Genomic DNA, 17088 nt, shown 5'->3' with positions numbered 1-17088 from the left:
GATAGGGCTTTACATCGCATGCAGTAGAAACTCCCCACATCCACCACCAATGTGTAGCACCCACCTGGGTAATGCCATGGACGCCATTTTACGCCGGAGAGCTCATCACACATCAGTTGGAGGGAGAGAGAGAAATACAATAGATTGTCAAAGAGAAAAAGGGAAAGGGTATAGCTGTGACCTGAGTGGAAGGATGATTCATTCAGCAGAACACGTCGCTGCCCTCAGTGCACCGCTGACCCTTGTGTCACTATTACACAGGACTGGATTACATCTGCCAGCTGGTGCCTCTCTCCCTCCCTCCTCTCTACAGGTCATCTGAGGGAAGAGAGGGAAATAGAGAGGAGGGACAGATACAGTGGAAAGATAACAGTACACCACCCTTGTTCAGTACTGTGTCAATGCAGGCAGGATGGTTGGTACAGGTTAGTGTTAGTGTGGTTCCTCTATGGAATGGATGGTATGGGTTAGTGTTAGTGTGGTTCCTCTATGGAGTGGATGGTATGGGTTAGTGTGGTTCCTCTATGGAGTGGATGGTATGGGTTAGTGTTAGTGTGGTTCCTCTATGGAGTGGATCAATTATCTGTGATTAGATCAAGTAGATCCTGCCTCTGGGTATTAGTGGAAAGCTCTGGCACCAATCGGACATCAAGAACTGATTATCGGAGCGTGTGGGTCTCACACACAGGCTTACCTCAGCTATGGTTACCAGAGTTTTCTTTCAATTTCACTCTTCGCACTGAATATTATTCCTCACTGTAATAGTCAAATGTATGTGCTATGAACAAAAACAAAAGGAAACATCTTACTGCATACATTTATTACCTTTGTAATAACACTTCAATGTTTTGAACAAACTTTTTTGCTCATTTGATAACTCTTCAACACATCTGTACTATATTTACAGATATAACATAGCTAAAACAATGTCCTTCTCAACAATCGTATCAACAAGAGCTATAAGCAAAGTTCCTCAATTGTTCTGTAGAACCTTTTTTGAAACAGTACCTTTCTCTCACACAAAACTGGAGATAAATTGCTAACAAAAATGGCTGCACAGGATACAAAAGAGATGCAAAACATACATAAATTCCTTAGTGGTTTACATTCATTATAAATGTTGTACCATTTCATCTAACTCAGTATAAAGTAGACCCTTCAAATGTATCCCTTTGGGAATAACAAGAACTAAACACAAACGTTTAAGACATAATACGTGTAGGGACAGGAGGCTGGTGGTAAACTTTGATTGCAAATGACTCATTAAACCAGATAAAAAAGCATCAATAATTCTCACTAACAACATTCACTTGACAGACAACATCTCTATTACCCTCCAAGCACACAAATGACCGCAGGCTTAACTTTACAGAAAAAAAAAAAAAACATTGTCTGGTTTGCAGGGTAGCTACCATGGCTCAACATAACTGCACTGACATAATCAATGCTGAACAACTTCAATATAGTACCATGATAAACGGTTGAACACAACCCATATTTTCGTGTGGGAAAAAATCCCTTTTAATATCCTGTCTTTTTAAGATTTCAAAGAAAATGACACACTACTGGTCAGAAATGACAACCAAGTCAGGATATCTTATTGATACGATAGTGACATTGGCTCAAATCAGTTAGGAGAAGTGGTATGGCGTAAACACAGGATACAATAGATCTTCATGAGAAAAAGCATGCAAAAAGAGAAACAAGTGACTTCTCTCTGTGCGTGATTACAGAATGGTTGATGCTAAGACTGTCAGTGATGTTGCTGTTGTGTGGAAACAAAGTTTTGGCATGCAAGTTGCTTTGAAATGTTCTCTCTAGATCTGCTTCAGCATTCTGTACCTACTGTCATTTAGCTTCAAGATTTACTTTTTCCACTTTGGGCTCTACATACAGTTCACTGCATTGTCTGTCAAATACCGTACCATCTACCAACAAACACTCTGCAAATGAAGATGAGTACTTCAAACTAACAGTCTATATGATAGAATGCACAAAGACTAATCAACTTCCAGGCTTAATATGGGGGTTCAATCTAAAACAGTTACAGCAAAAACATTCCAGAGTCAGACAGCATTAACTAAAAGGGTATGAGAATACTGTTTTACATGAACATAATACAGAGATCAGAGTGACTCCATCCTTTGATGATAAGCAGCACCACTGCACACCTAATCCTGTTACTTCATCAAATATAGCTTTACAAGAATCCCAGATATCTGATTGCACAACTGATACCGAAAATGATATATTTCCACTATTCTTAATTTAAGCTAGAATACATGTTATGAGGACACAATCTTGGTAAATGTAGAAATGTGTCTAGGCTAGGGGCTGTCATGTGAAATAAAGTTGAGTTTACACCTATGGTGTGAGTTCCCTCCTAGGTGAGAGGTAGCGTCAGTCCAAATAGCTATATTCTAATAGAAACAATTCCCTGCTGAGCAGCTTAGAGAGAGAAGTAAAGGCATTCTACACCGTAGTAGTGTGGAGGCATTCTACACCGTAGTAGTGTGGAGGCATTCTACACCGTAGTAGTGTGGAGGCATTCTACACCGTAGTAGTGTGGAGGCATTCTACACCGTAGTAGTGTGGAGGCATTCTACACCGTAGTAGTGTGGAGGCATTCTACACCGTAGTAGTGTGGAGGCATTCTACACCGTAGTAGTGTGGAGGCATTCTACACCGTAGTAGTGTGGAGGCATTCTACACCGTAGTAGGTTGCTTCTCTGTCCGCAGCGGTTAAAGTGTAAGGAAAGATAAAAGCACACAGTCTTGGAATAATGACATGTCTCCTGAATCGATAGAGGAACAAAGTGGGATTCAACACAGAAAATAGACCACAGAAAGACTAACTGACAAAGACCATTGACATGACTACAGGAGACATAATGACAATGACTAAGAAAACCACAGGAGGCCAACAAACAGAATCAGAGAGAGGGGCCCGCTGTTTTGACAGACTGCTCTCTTTCTCTGCTGCATTCTCATGACACAGCCTGACGGCACCAAAGATTATGGGGTAAACGTAATTATCAAAGTGACTAATAATGAACTAATTAGAAACCACAGGAACTCATTCGTGAATGTATAAAGTAATGAAAACATAAAAAAAATACATGAAACTGATTATTACCCCAGAAAGATAAAAAATAATGTGAATACAAAATAATATTTTTCTAAATACATATGACATACAGACTGCAGCCCAACTACAGCAGCTGCTGGTGGATACAACACTGACCTTTGTGGAATGTCAATCAATCAAAACACTGAGGGGTCCAAGGTCAATCCACTAGGTTCTGCGTTTAGTTGTTGATGTCACTTTATTGACTTAATTTCCCCATCTCACTAAGTGCTTACATTTGGCTTGGTACAAATACATCTGTGCTTTGAGTTAATACAAAATGCATAGGTATTCCAATATGAGGAATCAGGCTTTCACAGGCAAAATTGTTAAAGTGCATGTCATTGATAAAACAGCATACTACGAATGCAGTATCAATGTAATTATTTTGTACTAATCATTTGGCCTGTTCCCTTTAACAAAAATTGACAACTACTGGGCAGTACCTGTCCTTCATAATTAGTAAAATACCCTTCATGCATAGATACTCCACAGAAACATCTAACCACTATGTGGAGTGAACACTGGACTTTCTATACCACAGATGGCTCTTCTCTTTTTTGGCACTTCTGGTTAAACTATGGCTTCTTGTTATGGCCTTAAAAAAAAAAAGAAAAAAAAAAAGAGTTGAATAGTCATTGTTCAGCATAAGCTGGAGGGTGGACCACTGAGACCCAGATAGGCTGGAGACTGGCCTACAGAAGCCCAAAGAGAGGCACTGAAGGCTGGTTCTCTGTCGTGTTAGGTCCTGGCGGAGTGGAGCTCTACCACCGACCGCTGACACTAGCCATGTCAGCGTGGAACTGACGAGACAGACGACCGCTGGCTCCCCCTTCCAGGAAGGAGGATCTGATAGGAGCCTCAAACAGCTTCCTTCGGTTCTTGTTCAGTTCTGGGAAAGATAAAAGAACACAATATTGCATATCAATTGCAATTCTTACAGATATAAATGTTCAATAACATACTATGTTTTTCCAATAAGAAATACAAGTCCGACAAGTCAATTCAAACTGTAATCCATATGAAGGGAAATTCCAGTTTATTGGTGTTCCGATGCAGTCAAGACTTAAATCAACAATGACAGGAAAATGTGCTTCAAATAGCCTTTGAAAAATGAGAACAGCTCACACCAACAAGACCCCTCTTTGTGACCCATGAGTTTGCCGGGCAGATCACCAAACTAATTGGACACAATTCTTTCAAAATGCGTCAATAAATTAGCCCAGCATCCTTTGAATTATTCATTTTATGGCTGAATCATCACCCTCTGTCAGCAAAAACCTGACATATGATAATTGAGACTGGTAGCTTCAAAATTGCTCTTTTTACTGGCAGAAATACAGGAAGTGGACCTTAATGAGTTGGGGTTGCCTTTAGGAAAGAAAGAAGGGGGAAAGGGATTGTATTTCTGTTTTGGAGCCCTTAGTCCTTCAACAGAGATTAGAGCTGATCTGAGCTTTGCAACGGAGCGCATCAGTGGAACTAACTCACACCTAGAGCCCTCCCTCTCCCAACCTCAATGCACCAATAACAGCAAACTGACTTAGATATGATCCCTTCTAGATGTCATCCCTTCACTAACAATACCAGAAAAACATGAAATTATAATACATGAGATGAAGGACAAAACATGTTATAAATGTAACATCCCCAAAACTAAAGGAATACATATGTACAAAACATTAAGAAAACTTCCTAATATTGAGTTGCAGACCCTTTTGCTCTCGGAATAGTCTCAATTCACCTGGGCATGGACTCCACAAGGTGTCGAAAGCGTTCCACCGGGATGCGGGCCCATTTTGACTCCAATGCTTCCCACAGTTATGTCAAGTTGGCTGGATGTCCTTTGGGTGGTGGACCATTCTTGATACACACAGGAAACTGTTGAGCGTGAAAAACCCAGCAGCGTTGCAGTTCATAACACCAACCGGTGCACCTGGCACCTATTACCATTCCCCGTTCAAAGGTACTTAAATCTTTTGTTTTGCCCATTCACCCTCTGAATGTCATACATACTGTAATTGCTGCAAAAGGTGGCTCTACAAAGTATTGACTTTGGGGGGGTAAGTAGTTATGCACGCTCAAGTTCTGTTTTTTTTTGTCTTATTTCTTGTTTGTTTCGCAATAAAAAGTATTTTGCATCTTCAAAGTGGTAGGCATGTTGTGTAAATCAAATGATACAAACCCCCCAAAAATTATTTTTAATTCCAGGTTGTAAGGCAACAAAATAGGACAAATGCCAAGGGGGGTGAATACTTTCGCAAGCCACTGTATGTCATGGAAAGAAGAGGTGATCCTAATGTTTAGTACACTCAGTGTATATTCAATCAAAATGCCACCCTTCTGAATCATGTTCACTCCTGGCAGACAAAAGGTATTACTCCTGTAGTCATGCATTTATAAACAAGGATTCATTCATGGAACAACAAACATGTCGGGCATTCATTGCCTTGGAACAGTATGAGAGGATCCGAGCTCCTCTCTGTCAGCCAAAAAGAGGAACATGACTTGCACCACGGCCTACTGAAACCAATGGATGGCAGTGAAGATTGTAATTAATGTTCAGCTATGGGTCAGTGGAAGTACGTGGCTATACTCAGGCATGTGGCAGGGCCAGAAACTAGAGATTTAATGAAAAGCATTGAAGTCCATTTCACACCGTCTCCATCAGGAGAGGTTCTGGCACGCCCAACACACAGCAGGATCAGCCTGATCTCCCACATGTCATTGGAACTGGGTTCACGCAAACACACAAGTACACACAATGTTTGGACATTACCATAGTCATTCACACCGGAGATGGCAAGCAGCATTTTCCTGCGTGCTCCAAATGTGGTGATGCCCAGCTCTTTCAGGTCCTGGTCTGTTAGAGTGAGGAAGGTCTGGAGATCGATCTGAAAAAGAGTGCATGTGCACAGTCAGTATGTTTATTATGTCACTGCACACAATACCATTTTTGGGATAACAAAATCAATTTCCCCTTTGCAACATAAAATACCCGGGGCCTCATTTATAAACCGTGCGTACGTACAGAATATAGCCCAAAATGTTTGTGCGCCAGTACACACAAAAGTTGTAATTTATAAAAATGTAACTTGATGTGAGAAAGTTCTCACCTCCCTGCAAACTTTAGACCATGTGTACACACATCTGTTAGTAGTTGAACTATTATATTGCAAGCTGGGGTGATATGATGACAAGCTTATTCATAAAAAAACTCAAAACAGGGAAACATTAACAAGAATGCAGAGAGAGCAAAAAATCTGTTTTAATTTTAGAATCTAAAATAATTAAACATAGGAATCTTTTTCCTATTTATTTTCTTTTCATAACCATTGCAGATTTAATTCCTCAACTTTTCTGTTCATGATTGGTTTATATTCCTGAAGTAGCCATACAACAAATTACAATGCGCATCTCTCATTTCATAGGACCTAGTAGCCAAGTAAATAGATAGGCTACATGTATTTTAAGTTTTGCAATCCCATAGGCAGCACAGTTTATAATATGCAGTCGAATATAAAAGGTGAACAGTTGATATTTTACATTGAAGTAGGCCTATTTATGCTACTGTTAGTACTGTAATTGCATTTTGGGACATTCGTGTAATCGTTTCTTTTTTTCCCCCTTTAAGAAATCGCTGGCATTCCATCATATTTAGGTTGGGGGAAACGTTGATGCAAAACATTGTTAAATTCAAATGTTCTGTTGACAGGTCCACAACAATTTGCCATTGTTTTCTCTTTCAGAAACGGACACAGTCCTTTTCGGACACCAGATACAGCATAAATTACTGCTAAAGATAAAAACCTATATTTTGAGATTAATATGGATAAAAACTATATTATTTGTATTTGTCAACCAGCAGCCAAGCATCAATCATCATGTCACCAGAATAAGACCCTCGCTATTTATTGGAAAGGAGCATCAAGCTCATCACTGTGCACTTTCACCACCCTGTGAAGTTCATCATTTATTTAATCTGTGGCCTAATAAACTGCCTGCTTTCCCGAGTCGTAGTGGGAGGACCACACAACATATCACGTGACTCCAAGTTTACATCGATATGATGGTTATTCTATTAATATTTGCGCATAAAGGAGTTACCACTGCATTTCTCACATAATTACATTTTACAGACACACAAAAAATCCCACCATGTCTAACGAACAAATTCTCTGTCGGCATTTATAAAATTATACCGGGATTTCATGTTTCCATCAGCTCGGTCGTGACGTTTTTCATGCGTCAGTTAATTCATCTGCATGAAATGGTTGGATGGAAACGTGGTTATTGTCACCTTAAAAGGTGAATGGCGAGCATTTTCCAGGAAGAGTTTTAATGCCCGTTCACACTCACACAGTTTTACGACAGGTCTGATTTATAATGGGAAACATGCATATGAATGGCGTGCACCAAGTTTATACATTTCAATATTTTTGTAGGTGCGCAGACTTTTCAGAAATGGAGCACATAGAAATTTAGTGTGAAATTTACAACGGTTATAAATGAGGCCCCTGAAGCCTATCCATTATCAAGTATTTGCAATATGTGTGCTCTGATTTCAATAATAGTATTTGGATATAAATAGTCTAGTCACTGGACCATGAGGACCTCTCCAAAATATGTTGCAAAAAAAACTTAGTCTAGGTCAAGCGATGGGCAGCTAAAATGGAACTCAAAGCTCCCAGCAAAATGTTTAAATCCATTTATTTCCTGACAATTTCTACCCAAAAAGTTTAATATCAGCATGAAAATCTTAGCCTAAGCACTGATCTATCCATCTGTAAATTCTAGCCTCTCTCTGATATAGTCAGCCAAGCAGGGATGGATGGAGGTGTCTGCTCCCATGTTAATGTGGCTATCTCATGCTACGGCAGCTATAGACCAGTACCTCCTGCTGTTGGAACACGTCGGTGTATTTCCCCAGGCCCAGCTTGCTGAACAGCTCCGGCAGGTCCGACCCTTTCAGAGAGGACTGGAGACTGCACCCGTTGCTCCCGGTGATCGAAGAGATACAGTCCATGTAGTTACTGCTGCTCAGATAGTGCTCTGCAGCTGCCAATCAAAATATGTCACAGGAAGACAAGACAAGCAGACAGTCATCATTAAAGACTTTCATAGAAAGTTATCATTGTAAAAAAGAATGTATGCAACATAAAATAAACCCTGACGTATCTTGCTGCCAAAACATTGTAACTAAATATTTGTATCCAATTAGAGCAAGAGAATGCTTTTTGATTGTTTTTAATATGTGCAATGTAAGCTAACATACTGTGGATAAAATGTGCTTCTCCACAGCATTACAGGTAGTGATCGGCTTTGATAAATTATTGGATACAAGGGTAAAAACAGGTGTCGGAAATTAAGTATCTGGTCTCTAGTGCAGGTGTGTTGGAGGAATGAACCCATCTACTCCCATACCCTCTAATGTTTTAATTAATGAGGCAATCTTTACACAGCATCTGCTGTTCAAGGTTAGATGTTTTGAATTATTTATCATCGAAACTTTTAAGAGAGTTTACTTTAATTACATGGGAGTGTGATGATCTAGCATCCTTGCCTTTCAGTCAAAGTTCAGATGGGTATCTGCTGAGTAGCTCACCGGATTTGTTCTGCTTCCTCTTGGGACTGCAAACAGACACTGGGAATTCGGCGTGGCTGGGAAGACCGTTCCCACCCCCATTCCTGTCTCTCCAGTTGTCAGAGTCACTGCCGTTGCCCACCCCCTCTCTGCTGCCGGAGCGGGAAAGGGACAGGGGGGAGCCCTGGGGGCACAGAAAGGGGACATCAGATCATACTGGGCTGTAGTTTTAACTTCTCATTAATGGTTTAGTTCTGTGAATCAGAGTATCAATTTAGTTTAGTTTTCAATCATTGACTTTTTTGCTTTATATATTTACATGTTGGCTTTCATTTTTTTATGCAATCCATGATGATGCTTCATATTACAGTCTTTGCATAAGCTTCATATCAGGAATGTTACTATAAACACGTTCTCTTCAACAGCAGAAAAAACGTGGTCCATTGGTGTTTACCTCATAGTCGGAGTTTACCTCGTAGGTGGTACTCATGGTGGGTTTGTAGGGCACGTGGTTGGCCCTGCGGAGCTCCTTGATGGTCTCTGCTGGCATAGACTTGGAGAAACCCAGACCACTCCATGTGTTAGTGGGGGTCCGCACCTCGGTCACAACAGGCTTCTTCAACATGGCTGGACACACAGACACAGATAAACACCTCTGTTACCAATTAGTGCGAAAGGTCAGAAGAACGGACACAGTATCCCTTTATTTCTTTAGCCCTTTTCCTCCCCAATTTCATGATATCCAATTGGTAGTTACAGTCTTGTCCCATCGCTGCAACTCCCGTACGGACTCGGGAGAGGCGAAGGTCGAGAACCGTGCGTCCCCCGAAACACGACCCTGCCAAGCCGCACAGCTTCTTGACACACTGCTCGCTTAACCCGGAAGCCAGCCACAACAATGTGTCAGAGGAAACACCGTACACCTGGTGACTGTGTCAGCGTGCACTGCGCCCGGCCCCGCCACAGGAGTCGCTAGAGCGCGATGGGACAAGGACATCCCGGCCGGCCCAACCCTCCCCTAACACGGATGACACTGGGCCAATTGTGTGCTCCCTCATGGGTCTCATGGTCACGCCCGGCTGCGGCGCAGCCTGGGGTCGAACCCGGATCTGTAGTGACGCCTCTTGTGATGCAGTGCCTTAGACCACTGCGCCACTCGGGAGGAACACAGTATCCCTTGAGACTAGACAGTAATCGCCTGAAAGATTGACACTTACCCTTGGTTGCTAACAGCTTTTTCTGTTCATATTCAAGCGCCTGAAATAGAAATGGAGAGGAAGGTCAATGTCAGTTTTAATACTTGTCAAATTCCCATTAGTCATTTATTGATACGTGAGTGTGTGTATGTGAGAGAGAGAAGTGGAGTTGGAATACCTCTAGTTGGCCCTGCATGTTGGCAAAGGAAGAATGTGGTGCCAAGCGGATCCTGTCCCTCTCGTTCTGCTGTGCCGCCCTCTCTGCCGCCCGCTCACTGCCCGGTGCCCTCTTATCTGTCACTGGGCTGTCTGAAGCACTCGACTCTGGGTCTGACAGTAGGCAGTCTGAGCTGTGGGAGGGGCACAAAAGAGAGGAACAACTATATTAAAAAGACAACAAGGTACAAACCCCATCACAACAGAGTAGCCTATAGCACAGAAAAGACATACAGCACAGCTCAACAGGGTATGGCATATTAAGCTAAAGCATGACAGAATGCAGTACAACAGCGCAGTCCCCTGCTTTGTCTCCAAATAGCCCCCCCCCAAACCGTTTTCCCCACTGACGTTCCTCTTGGAAAACTAAAGTCCTTTTTACGTCAGCCCTTTTTATATCAGCAGTTGTCACAAAGTGCTATTATTTTCTATTCTATGAATGTATGGGAGTCATACCCACTGAACTAGAATGAGTTCTAGTCCTATGTTCATATCCTTTAGGCATGGGAATGGAAGAGTGAGGACATCTCTGAGATGTAGGTAGTGTCTTACTGTAGCTCTGGACAGACATACTGGAGATGGGAGTTCTTGGTCCCCTGGAGGAGCTCCACCGCCTGCCGTTTCCCTGATGTCTTACAGGAAGCCAGCATCTGTTTCAGCTCGTTTCCATTTGCTGAGTGAGATGGGCTTCTGGGCATGCCCACTTCCACAAAGGTGTCAGAGCCTGGTGGAGAGAACGTAAAAGAGCATTTGTGAAGAAACGGTAACGTGGGATATTATATTTCCATCTTCATGATTTAATAATGGCGATCAGTAGGCTATATATCTGGCTGAATGTACTATTATATCCTTTACATGTGACAAATGAGATCCAAAAAATTGCTAGATTCTTATAGAATCCCTGTGTTTGACAAGCAAGTTTACTTCCATAGCAAACTCTTCTTTAGAGTGCATTATTGCTTAGCTTTCCATTGCCTGTCATGCATATATTACAGTACGTTCTTTGCACCTGTAAGTCACTCTGCATGATGGCATGAGCATGACTAAATGCAGCTGCTAAACCTCACAGTTGACACCTGTGTTAATAAAAAACAGAAGCGGTCTACAATGAAGGGGCTTTTTTCGTCTTCTCCCCCTCTTCCAGGCAGTAACCCAGCCTGCATAACATGATCTGTGTGTGTGTGTATGTGTGTATCTAGGCCTTGACAGCGTAAAATAATAAGATGTCAGTCATCTTAATTAACGTCTCCAAGCTATTATGTTTAGTTGATTCACCCTGGGCTCGATGGTAACGGAGAGCAGAGCCAGTTGGGACAGGTTGGAGAACACAGGAGGTGGTCAGGGAGAGGAAACAGTTACTACTGTCACCAGCCAAGCTGGGGCTGGGGAGTCCACAGAGCTCCAGCTCCAACAACATGGGAACGTGAGGAGTGTGAGAGCAAGGCTACACTCAAACCACACACGCTAGAGATGCAGGAAACTCGGGACCTCAACCACTGGAATACCAGCCATTAAATGTCACCCTGTTGCAACCTAATGAAAGTGGTTTAAGAATGGGGACTTGACCGCATAAAACAAATATATTGTGGTATAAATTAATTTAGCAGTTTACAAGGCCAAATACCTAGGTTTCCTTGTGGGTTCTATAAACCTCTTTAAAGTATATCTACAAGGGCTATACATGTCCATGTTGTCTGTAGATGCGGTGTGTGTGTGTGGTACCTTCATCTTGGTTGGACTTGCTGGAGTGGGGTTCTGACGGGTTGTGTCCGCTGGCCTCCTGGACCGAGTCACACTGGTTGGGGTTCAGAACCGTGTCTGCCAGTGACGCACTGGACATCCTGCCATAGACAGAGCCAGGATGCTGCATCCAAACACAAATGTAGCTCTATACATTATACTCACTATAGGCAAGGTAAATATTCAATGTAACAGCTAGTGAGTATATGTCTATGAAAGTCATTCACCTTGACATGTCCATTGATGGTACAGGGGCCTTTGGAGCAGTCAGGGACCCCGTTGGTCTGCTTGTCGATTGGGGAAAGCCCGGGGGGAGGGGAGGGGGTGTTTTGGGTGTACCCCTGGACCCCAGAGAGCAGGATACTGCTCAGAGTGGCCTGGGCTACAGGGTGCATCACCAACTGAGACGAAAAGCCTGGATACACGAGGGAGAAAATCCTACACCTTTATCATAACATTTTCATCATATAATCATTTATTACATTATACAGAACAATCTCAAAGTGCATAACTATTTTTTTAAATGGACACAACTAGACAGGGCAACTGACAAAAAAAGCACAGCTGATGCTACAAAGGACACAGCTATTAACAGAAAGCCTTCCTAAAGAGAAAGGTACTTAGGGCCGTTTTAAAGAGCCTAGAGTCTGTGGTGCCTTCAGGTAGTCCGGGAGGGCATTCCAGAGGCTGGGCATCAATCCCTTATAGCTATTTGTGAACACGGTGCGAAACCTGAAGGTGTGAGACAGAGAGAGATTGTGCACTAGCCGTCTGTACTCACCTTGGGTGCTGGTGAGAGAGCTGGGCCACAGTGAGGAAGAGGGAGACGGGGTGCTGGGGCTGGGGTTCTGCATAGGGCTCATGGAAGAGTTCAGACTGTTGAGAACAGAGTTTGGAGCTGGGGAGCTACTGAGAGAATGGGGCACTGATGCACCTAGAAAGCCTGGAGGAGAGAAAAACAGTTAAGGCTGTATCTCAATACAGTATCACTCTAAAAAGATTTTCTTCCCACACCATCGATATTATTGCATACTACCACATCACTCATCAAGTCCTTTCATATCAGTGGTCAGAAAATAAAAAGAGAGACATTTGAGAGAACTGGGTCTTTGACAAAAAATAACTCAACAGTCAATAATTCCATGTTAAACTGCTACTCTATGTTTCAACCAAATGTATCAAAGCAGACTGAAACAGGTTTGTGGGTTTTACAAACAGATCATTTAACTCCAGAAATAAGGCTCGGATTTCCTTGGCAGGCTGAGCTGTAATCTGATGGAGAGGGATGTAGTAATTAACTATAGGCTGAGATGTGGAGGCCCATATCTTACCCATGGGCCTTTGGGTTCATACTGTACACTCCAGGAAGGGACTGTCAATGTGGTCAGTTTCCAGACATAAACCTAACAGTTTATCCCATGATACATAACTCATGATTCATTCCGTTGTAAAGGAGTTTGTCTCATGCTATTTTCAATTGTATTTCTTATTTATTTTCGCAAGATAACAATACAGTTGGATTAAATACAGTATGACACAAGCCTCTTTCTCAAATCACTGGTCTATAAACGTGTGGGAAAAGGCCTAGGGATGACATTTGTAGAAAGACACAATAGATTTCCTTTGAGCATTCTCATAATGGTGTAAGAGGTGGATGCAAAGAGAACTCCATTACCCAGACTGCTCAGCCCCAGGCCAGCTGAGGCCAGGATATCCAGGCCGACAGGACAGATGAGGGTGGGGCCGTTGGTGGAGGGGGACATGGCTGATGACACCCCGTTGCTCTCCAGACCCAACAGAAACTTCCGGGCCTCGTACATGTTCACTGCATTCCGCTCCACACTCTTTACGATCACAGACTGAGGAAGGGAGAGTGGGAGAAAGAGAGAGATGGAGAGACAGACAAGTGGAACAGAGAAAACAACATGGCAGGTTTTTGTCAGTATGAACTGTACTTCAGCAACATAAGCGAGGAGAACAGGAGACAATACTGGTTCTTCAACTTCTGTAGCATAATTCGTCTTTCTTTAATGCAATGAACAGTGAAATCAAAAAGGGATTAGTAAATTGTCAAAACAATCTTGATACAGTGGTTTTATTTCAATTTAAGTGTGAGAAAGCGTATGTGAGTTTGGGGGGCATATTCAACTTTCTCCAGTTTCAACATTACCATATAGAGTGCTTAGAACATAGCGATGAATAAAAAATGAACATGCACACAAATGTCGTCTTTGGACCTACATTTTCCAAAGAGGGCCCTGCCAAATTGAGTCCAGTCACCATCTTTCTTTCTCCACACCCTTCTTAATGGAGTAGCCGAATAGCCAAAAGCAGAGCAGTGTTTGGAAGGCCATTTGGATTAGTGCTGTGATCTCGTTAAAGTATAGGTCTGGGTAGAGTTTACACTGGCACCACACCACTGTTCCCCACTGGCCTGTCTGGGATTAGGCATCATGCCGGGGCACAAGGAGGGAAGGGCACCTGGCTAAAATGTTTAGGTTGGGGCCAAGTAGGTTTGATATGCCTAATATATTGTTTGGATTTGGCTTATGATGTGCAGTGCTTTACAGTTAAGGCCAGGAGATTTTCCTGACCGTTTGACCTGACCAGGAAACCCCTTGGGCCCTAGCTGTACCATTACTCTAGTAAAGTAGCTCTGGATTTGACCACTATGTCTACCATAAGCCATCTCCAAAGTCGTTTTAGAGAATTTGACAGTACGTCCAACTGGCCTCACAACGGCAGACCATGTGTAACCACGCCAGCCCAGGACCTCCACATATAGCTTCTTAACCTGAGGGATCGCCTGAGACCAGCCACCAGGATAGCCGATGAAACTGAGGAGTATTTCTGTCTGTAGTAAAGCCCTGTTGTGGGGAAAAACTAATTCTGATTGGCTGGGACTGGCTATCCCCAGTGGGTGGGCCTGGCGCCCAAGTGGGTGGGCCTATACCCTCCCAGGTCCACCCATGGCTGCGCCCCGCCCAGTCATGTGAAATCCATAGATTAGGGCCTAATTCATTCATTTCATTTGACTGATTTCCTTATATGAACTGTAAATGTGAACTGTAACCTATAAAATCATTGAAATTGCCGCGTTTATATTTTTGTTCAGTATATGCCAATTTATCTAACAATTTCTACCGATCTGCGTGCCAGTTATGGTTTTCATATGCACATTTTCGTGTAACGGTTTCATTTAAATGTATAATAACGTCTTCGTATCTCAAATTAATTGTTATGTGCTTAATCAAAATTCGATTTAAATCTAAATGAAAATGATACAAACCTAAAAAGTAACTTCTATTGCCATCTCGTACAATGCTGTGTCCTACTCCCTTCACAGAACAGTGCAAACTGGCTCTAACCAGAATAGAAAGAGGAGTGGAAGGCCCCGATGCACAACTGAGCAAGAGGACAAGTACATTAGAGTGTCTAGTTTGAGAAACAGACGCCTCACAAGTTCTCAACTGGCAGCTTCATTAAATAGTACCTGCAAAACACCAGCCTCAACGTCAACAGTGAAGAGGCAACTCCGGGATGCTGGCCTTTTAGACAGAGTTCCTCTGTCCAATGTCTGTGTTCTTTTGCACATCTTAATCTTTTCTTTTTATTGGCCAATCTGAGATATGGCTTTTTCTTTGCAACTCTGCCTAGAAGGCCAGCATGCTGGAGTCGCCTCTTCACTGTTGGTAGGGGGGGAATACAGAAGCCCTATTTGGTAAAAGACCAAGTCCATATTATGGCAAGAACAGCTCAAAGAAGCAAAGAGAAATGACAGTCCATCATTACTTTAAGACATGAAGGTCAGTCAATCTGGAAAATGTCAAGAACATTGAAAGATTCTTCTAGTGCAGTCGCAAAAACCATCAAGCGCTATGATGAAACTGGCTCTCATGAGGACCGCCACAGGAAAGGAAGACCCAGAGTTAGCTCTGCTGCAGAGGAGTTACCAGCCTTAGCAGTTGCAGTGGAAATTGGTGGAAATCTGTCCTTTGGTCTGATGAGTCCAAATTTTTGATTTTTGGTTCCAACCGCCATGTCTTTGTGAGATGCTGAGCAGGTGAATGGATGATCTACACATGTGTATTTCCCACCGTGAAGCATGGAGGAGGTGTTATGGTGTGGAGATGCTTTGCTGGTGACACTGTCTGTGATTTATTTAGAAATTAAGGCACACTTAACCAGTACGGCTACCTCGGCATTATGTAGAGATACGCCATCCTATCTGGTTTGCGCTTCGTGGGACTATCATTTGTTTTTCAACAGAACAATGACCCAACACACCTCCAGGCTGTGTAAGGGCTATTTGACCAAGAAGGAGAGTGATGGAGTGCTGCATCAGATGACCTGGCCTCCACATTCACCCGACCTCAACCCAATTGAGATGGCTTGGGATGAGTTGGACCGGAGAGTGAAGGAAAAGCAGCCAACAACTGCTCAGCATATGTGGGAACTCCTTCAAGACTGTTGGAAAAGCCTTCCAGGAGAAGCTGGTTAAGAGAATGCCAAGCGTGTGCAAAGCTGTCATCAAGGCAAAGGGTGGCTACTTTGAACAATCTCAAATATATTCTGATTTGTTAAATACATTTTTGGTTACTACATGATTCCATATGTGTTATTTCATAGTTCTGATTATTCTACAATGTAGAAAATAGTAAAAAAAATAAGAAAATCCTAATTGAGGTCAGCCCTAACTAGATGTTCATGTTTAGTGTGGTACCTTGCTGGGCTGCTTTGGTTTGGGCTTGATGCTGATGAAGACATCCAGCTGCTCCATCAGAGCGGTGATACACTGGGGCTCCACCTCGATGTCCTCTTTAATGTCAAACATCAGCACCAGGGGCAGGCAGCCCTGTGGAACACACAGACCCTTGTTATAGAACTCTCACCATGGGGCAGAGTTTTTCCTGACCAGACATTTAAAATTACATGACATTTAAAAGTATCCCCACAACCCAAATAGGGGTTGAAAATAGCAGATTTGGTCACTGATAAGCGTCTAAAGTGGAACGCAGTGGCTGTACAGTTATTAACATGCTATACATGTTGTCAGAGCTCAGGGTCTCCACTTTACAGCGCTGTATGGGATTCAACTGACTGACGCTCTAAGAGTGAGCACCAAGCACAACAAGAAGATGCCCCCATAGCAAAAATGTTTTGTTGTCTGAGAAGGAGGACTATGTTTTCTGAAAGATGAGAAATTGAGGATTATAATAAATACC

The 17088-nt window shown here is 42.7% G+C and overlaps 1 protein-coding gene across 8 annotated transcripts in view; it reads right to left on the bottom strand.

Moving 5' to 3' along the window:
* Positions 1–803: 803 nt before the first annotated feature.
* LOC115153276 (protein bicaudal C homolog 1) overlaps positions 804–17088 on the bottom strand; it is a 76057-nt gene continuing 59772 nt past the window's right edge. For 3 of the 8 annotated variants that reach the window (XM_029698543.1, XM_029698544.1, XM_029698549.1), the window contains exons 9-21: positions 16587–16718; positions 13539–13722; positions 12645–12806; positions 12091–12278; positions 11846–11987; positions 10676–10847; positions 10086–10257; positions 9929–9968; positions 9166–9338; positions 8733–8895; positions 8022–8185; positions 5907–6021; positions 804–4019 (exon numbers count right to left, since the gene is read on the bottom strand). In XM_029698543.1, coding sequence (XP_029554403.1) covers positions 3892–4019; positions 5907–6021; positions 8022–8185; positions 8733–8895; positions 9166–9338; positions 9929–9968; positions 10086–10257; positions 10676–10847; positions 11846–11987; positions 12091–12278; positions 12645–12806; positions 13539–13722; positions 16587–16718 — 1935 coding nt within the window. In that variant the 3' untranslated portion in view covers positions 804–3891. The remainder of the gene's footprint in view (positions 4020–5906; positions 6022–8021; positions 8186–8732; positions 8896–9165; positions 9339–9928; positions 9969–10085; positions 10258–10675; positions 10848–11845; positions 11988–12090; positions 12279–12644; positions 12807–13538; positions 13723–16586; positions 16719–17088) is intronic. The other 5 variants (XM_029698548.1, XM_029698550.1, XM_029698545.1 and 2 more) reach the window with 4 other exon arrangements.

Source organism: Salmo trutta, chromosome 18, assembly GCF_901001165.1.
Source record: "Salmo trutta chromosome 18, fSalTru1.1, whole genome shotgun sequence".
Classification (NCBI taxonomy): Eukaryota; Metazoa; Chordata; class Actinopteri; order Salmoniformes; family Salmonidae; genus Salmo; species Salmo trutta.
The sequence above is the reverse complement of the archived record's forward strand: the minus strand, read 5'-3'. Positions and strand labels throughout refer to the sequence as shown.